We start from the raw sequence: 6,000 nt of genomic DNA on the forward strand, positions 1-6,000 counted from the left end.
TAACAACCTGTAGAGAGTTTTTCCAATCCATACGTCCTCGTCCCCTCCGTATTGTTCTAAGTAGAACCTCGTCTCTATACGAGGAAGACTTGCATACCATGGAAAGTCAAGTGTATATCCCACCTAGTATATAAATATATTTTTCTCAATGGGTCAGTTAAACATTTTGCGTATAATATCTCACAAATGGATGAACTGGGTTCTCTAGAAATTAGAATAACCTTTCACTTACTTCACCAGGCAAGTCTTTGGTTATTATCCATTTGTCTAGAAGCTGATTGGAGGCTTGCTTTTCTCTGAGGAATTTGTAGGAGAATCTCCTTGCATCTTCCAGAATCGATTCTCCAGGAAACATGAAATGAGAAGCTCTATTCAAGTTGTATATTCCGGTAACAGCAGGGTTTGTTTGCCCCACAAAGCAAAAGAACTCGTTCCCACTCTTAAAACGTTTAAATGCTTCTGCAATAATGTATGAGGGTAGATTAACATGTCTATTTGGAATCATTTAAACATGAAAATTATGAAATTCGGTTTATTTCTTGTATATTTACCAGCTGAAATCTTGTATCCATGTAACCTTAGGAGCCTAAAAGCCATGGCCGTGTCGTCTACATCATGTACTCTTGAATTTCTAGCCCAAGAAATTCCATCATCGGTCCAGTACCTGAAAATTTATCATTTTTTTTCATTACAATTTACCACTCGATGGAAGGAAAGGAAATTTTTTGATGTCAGTTTTAGGCCAAGTTTGGCAACCTTGAAAAAATAATTACATGGAATATTTGTGGGGCCAGGTGTGTGAGATGGTCAGAAGAGGGAGAAACATGAGAAGATGAAGTAAGGGGAGCATGAAAAGCTCCTAAAAATGGGGAATGTCTACTCATATTTTCACTACATATTTTGATAATGACACAAACTCACCTTGTCTTTTTGTTTTTTAATGGGCTGGTGAGAGCTTTTTGGGAATTGTAGTAGCTTTTGAGAGCAGGTTAAGTAATAAAAGGCAAGGTGAGTTAGTGTCATTATCAAAATATTGCAGTGCAAATATCAATAGCCTTTTTAAATATGTAGTTCTTTTCACTGTTTTTTAAGGACTTGATGCTCTCTCCACTCCCACCAAGTCAATCTCTCCCTCTCCCTCCTCTGATCCTCACACAATTGGGCCAACTAATATTCCATGCTTGTCAAACATGGCCTTGTAGATAAATATTCCAATACCTATATACATAATCCAGGCATTCTTTAATTTCTGGTTTGAAATATCGAGAAATCCCAAGTCGTTGAAAGCGATCGATCACCCAAATATGCTCGAACAAGTCCACCGGGTAGACATTGGGCACTGAAGAATAGAACTTATACCGTCAATAGTGGATGAGAATATGTTAAAGGAAAAGAAGATGCTGATTTCTTGTCAAACTGTAATTCTTTTTTTTTTTTACCTCCACCATTGAATCTTTCAACTGCTTTTTGAAGATATTCCAGGCATTTTTTGTCCTTTGTCTGCATGAAGGCAAATGCAGTCGAGGAAGGAGAAAATAAGAAGGACCCATCTTGGCTCTGTAATTTCAGAAGCTTTCCCCAGTCCAAATCAGGCATTCCTTCCAAACTATGGAGCAGTGTTGTTGGAACTTTGTGCATCATTTCCTTTGGAATCCTACCCACATGCCCCCTTGCTTAATTAATAGATAGAATAAAAAAAATTGAAATGAGAGCCCCCATGCTTAATTATATAAAGAGCTGCCAAAGGATACTACGGTTCCCAAAAAGCTCTGATAAGCCAATTAAAATAGAAAAAACAAGCTGAGTTAGTGCAATTATTAAAACATTGTTGTGCTGATATCATTTCCCTAAAAGAAAGCTCTTCTGTTTTCAAAAACAATTGTTATCCGTACTCTGGGCATCTTTGTAATTTGCTAATTGTCGATCTACACCGTTCAATAGCCGTGCCATTGCTAAAATAGTACATTTATGGCCTTGAGAGTTTATATACCGAATCAAGAAGTGTAGAATACCGATATGATAATTTTGAATATGAAATTAACTATTAAAAGAGATTTCTTTTAAAGAATACCTCTCGAGCTTTAGATTTCTCTTGGCGTATATGTCTTGCAAGACAGAAGAATCCAAAGGAACATCCAAATCTAGGGATCGAGCAATCTCAATAAGGGATGGGAAGGCAACTTCGAAGCCTATAGGCATGTGCTCTGCATTTTCTTCCTTGAGCTTCCCTATGTTATCTTGGAGAAATGACATTCCTGTTTACAAAGCAATGCCTGGTCTAGATTAACAAAATACACTTTAATTAATTAAAGAAACAAGTGCTACAAATGGATGTTTTAGTACCTTTTTGGCATCTTTGGGGATAAATGTTCCATGACTTCAATGCAATTACACATGCCAATGTGCTAATTATCCGATCATGAGCCGAGAAAATACACCGATCGCCCCACGAACCATCAATCAGCTGATTCTTGACAATCCATTCAAGAGAAGAAGGAAATTGTGGAGCACCACTCCCATGAATGTCCTCAACTAGAGCAACCCATGCTGTATCATAGGCTGATACAGTTATTTCTCCATCACCCATATTGCGCAATATTGCTTTTACAACATCAATCTGCTGCCTCATCTCTCTCGATTCCAAGGCCTTCAAAAATATCATCACAAAACATTAAACCCATTTTCTTCTCTATAAGAAATTAAGTTCAACTAATTATACTAAAACCCAAACTTTTGATAACCTTTGAAAGAGCCTCTTCTGTTTCTACTTTGTGGAGCACTTCAGGTAATTCGATGATCGATAACCCGTCTCGAAATGTTCCTGCACATTTTGCCGAAAAAGTATCCTATTCTAATTATGCGGAATCTACTGAAATATTAATGATTAAATAACACCAACTCTAATAGGTTAAGGCTTTGGAGTAATTGGTTGTTTCACATGGTATCCTAGCTATTAGGGGTGGACACGACACATTTGGTTCGGTTTGGTTCGGTTCCATTTCAATATGGTTCGGTTCCGGTTCAGAAATCCGGGAACCGGTGCAAATACGGTTCGGTTCTGGGTTTGGGATCTCGGAACCGAGAACCGAACCAAGAACCGAATTGGTTTAATGTGATTTTTGCTTTGGATATTAGGGTCTGTTTGCTTTGGATATTAGGGCCTGATTATTTCCTAAATTTGTAGTTCATGGCTTCATGCATTGCCAAAATTTGTGCATGATTATCCCACCTATTTGTACTTCTTCATACTTCATATAAGTTTTGCATTGCCCAAATTTGTGCCTGTTACTGTTACTGTTAGTGCTTGTAATTCATATATAAACATGGCCATTGGTGAAGGTTGGGTAAACCCAGAACCGAACCGAACCGATTATATATGGTTCTGGTTTAGTTCGGTTCTACACATATATGGTTCGGTTCTGGTTCCAATTTCAGGGAACCGATTATATATGGTTCAGTTATGGGTTAGCCCAAAACCGAACTATGTCCACCGCTACTAGCTGTTTCCTCGGGGCAGGTCGTGGGTTCAAAACACAACTCCTTGATATTAAAAATCCACACCATCCTGAAAAGATGGGCCAAATGTGCCATGTGTACGACTAACCCAAAAAAGAGTGGTCACACGTGAAGTATAAATGATAACACAAACTCCAATAGCTTAAGCTTTTGGCATAAAGAATCTTTATTGCATGTGTTTGTGTCTCAATATGGGTTGTGTAGGCATCGTTACTCACTTTTACAGCAGAAAACAGCCCTCTCAGCAGATTTTGTCTCGTTCATTTAAGAGGGCTGCTTAGGAGACCGAGAGTGGAACCGAACAAATCACCACATGCCACATGGCATTGCGGGGTGGGGGTATTTTGGTCATTTTAAGAGATACAAAGCTAAAAAGAAACAGTGAAACAAGATTGCTAGCATGTGAAAGAGGCTATTTATTCGGTTCCACTCTCGGTCCCCAAATCAGTTTCCATATCATTATTCTTCATATTTAATTCATCCGAAGTGGATAGATAATATAAATATTTACGTGGCACTACCCACATATATTTTAATGATTACACAAACTCATCTTTGCTGTTCTTTTTTAACTGGCTATTGAGAGCTTTTTGGGAAATGTAATAAGCTTTTGACAGATGTTTAAATAATAAAAGACAAGATGGGTTAATGCAATTATCAAAACAAGTAGTGCCAATATCAGATATAAATGTATTGCTATTTTTGTTACCTTGCATGACGCGAGGTTTTGCCAAGCCACTGCATCTTGAACAAGAAGTTCGGATTTCTGCTTGTTTCCATCCAGCTCTATAACAGAAGACACCTGAGAAAAGAACAGGGGTGAGTAGGAAATGGTTATAGGAAATGATATTTCCATCCCTTTCTCCACCATTTTCTGTCCTTTTGTTTGTCTTCTCCTAAAAAAGTCACCATCTCTACCTCCCATTCTGTCCTTTCCAGATTAAACGGGTGGAAATATCATATCATTTAGCAAAAGTTATTAGAGGTATTTAACTGAATTGATATGCACACCCAAGCCTTTTGTGGACACTAATCACCCAACTCTTATTTTAATTTTTTGTTCTTATAAAACTCATCTGGATCACACATTCTCTCATAAGATGACGAAAATATTCTGAAATAAATAGGTGGCTGCAGGAGTAAAGTGGTACGCAGAGGAAATGTAAAATGCCATGAAAAATCCAATCAACATATCGTTTTTAAAAAAATAAAATAAGGATGATAAACTTTGAGAAATTCTATTGATCTTGGATTCAATACAATTAGCCATAGAATGAGATAAACATAGAAATCCTACCTACTAAGATTAGTCTAATTGCTAATTTAAGCTAGCTACCTAATCTAGCAAGCTTACCCCATTCAACCCACTTGCCTCGTCTAGCACCATGGTGATCCAATGGTGTGAATTCAACACAATCTAACGGTGAGATCTCACATATTCTAACAGAGTGAAAAGACAGAGAGAGAGAAAAAAAGTAGCATTACAATTGCCTACAAGAAAAATCCGATTGGAAACGCAATGATCCGTAGATTTCCGGTGGAAAAATCCGATCAAGTTGCCGGAAAACAGAGTGGTGGATAAAATTTAAGTTTAAAAGAAAAATCTTTTGCTTTTCGCCGGTGGCCGGAAAATATAATTTACAGTAGAAATATACTATCATTTCCCAACAAAGAAAGTAGAAAAAAGAATTTGCAGATTTATAGGAGAATAGACAACAATAACACAGGCATTGAGATTTGAGCATCGGAGAGTAGATTTTTCAGGCTAAAAATTACTCTGATTTTGAAGTACCTGTAGAATTCAGATTCCTTTTTTTATTTTATACAGAAGTAGTAGTAGAATCAGAAACTTACTTGAGAAAAAACCCTGAGATTTCCATACAAAAGAAGGTGCCGGTGTAGATGGACGGATGAGATTTGGTGGAGAAATCATTTTTTGAGGTTGGATGAAAAATGGTGAGGAGAAAAGGGAAGATGGCGGGGTTAGATTTAAAGGAGAAGGAGGAGAAGAGAAGCGACAGAAAGGGTTTCATGGAAAGATTCTGAGGAAGTGGTGTGCATGGATTCTTAACTTTAGGATCTTGGCTCTTATTAAAGCTTTCTCTTGAATTTCTCGTCCCCTTTGATTACATTTTATCTATCTATTAGCTTTCTCTGGAACTTTTTAAAAGTGTTTTCCATTTTGTTTAACAAAAAGTTACGGATTAAGGAAATCCCGTTCACTTATCCTTAAGCAGAATTACTATGGCCCTGTTTGTTTTGGAGTTTCAGAATGGATTGTGAGTCAAAAACTGATTATTTGACTCATAATTAAACGTAAATTTGAGTTTCACAATCGGTTCTCAAAATCCCAAATTAAGGGGCCTGTAAGGAGTTTCCGACATACATATTTTATAAAGGGGTTCGCTAGTGTCCGTCGAAAATGGCATTTCGTGGCTGGTCTGTCGCACATTGACCAGCTGCGAAATGCCTCTTGCGATGGAC

The 6,000-nt window shown here is 37.5% G+C and overlaps 1 protein-coding gene across 2 annotated transcripts in view; it reads right to left on the reverse strand.

Annotated features, from left to right (window-relative positions):
- The window catches only part of LOC143848587 (ent-copalyl diphosphate synthase 1-like), an 11,776-nt gene extending 6,116 nt beyond the window's left edge, over window positions 1–5,660 (reverse strand). The window contains exons 1-10 of one of the 2 annotated variants that reach the window (XM_077357555.1): window positions 5,371–5,660; window positions 4,226–4,318; window positions 2,742–2,821; window positions 2,344–2,647; window positions 2,072–2,255; window positions 1,440–1,654; window positions 1,219–1,339; window positions 552–664; window positions 233–459; window positions 8–123 (exon numbers count right to left, since the gene is read on the reverse strand). In XM_077357555.1, the coding sequence (XP_077213670.1) occupies window positions 8–123; window positions 233–459; window positions 552–664; window positions 1,219–1,339; window positions 1,440–1,654; window positions 2,072–2,255; window positions 2,344–2,647; window positions 2,742–2,821; window positions 4,226–4,318; window positions 5,371–5,449 (1,532 nt within the window). In that variant the 5' untranslated portion in view covers window positions 5,450–5,660. The remainder of the gene's footprint in view (window positions 1–7; window positions 124–232; window positions 460–551; window positions 665–1,218; window positions 1,340–1,439; window positions 1,655–2,071; window positions 2,256–2,343; window positions 2,648–2,741; window positions 2,822–4,225; window positions 4,319–5,370) is intronic. The other variant, XM_077357564.1, reaches the window with a different exon arrangement.
- Between the last annotated feature and the right edge of the window lie 340 nt (window positions 5,661–6,000).

The sequence above is a fragment of the Tasmannia lanceolata genome, unplaced genomic scaffold, assembly GCF_043159265.1.
Source record: "Tasmannia lanceolata isolate RefF3 unplaced genomic scaffold, GAP_Taslan_0.1 ptg000003l, whole genome shotgun sequence".
In the NCBI taxonomy this organism is placed as follows: Eukaryota; Viridiplantae; Streptophyta; class Magnoliopsida; order Canellales; family Winteraceae; genus Tasmannia; species Tasmannia lanceolata.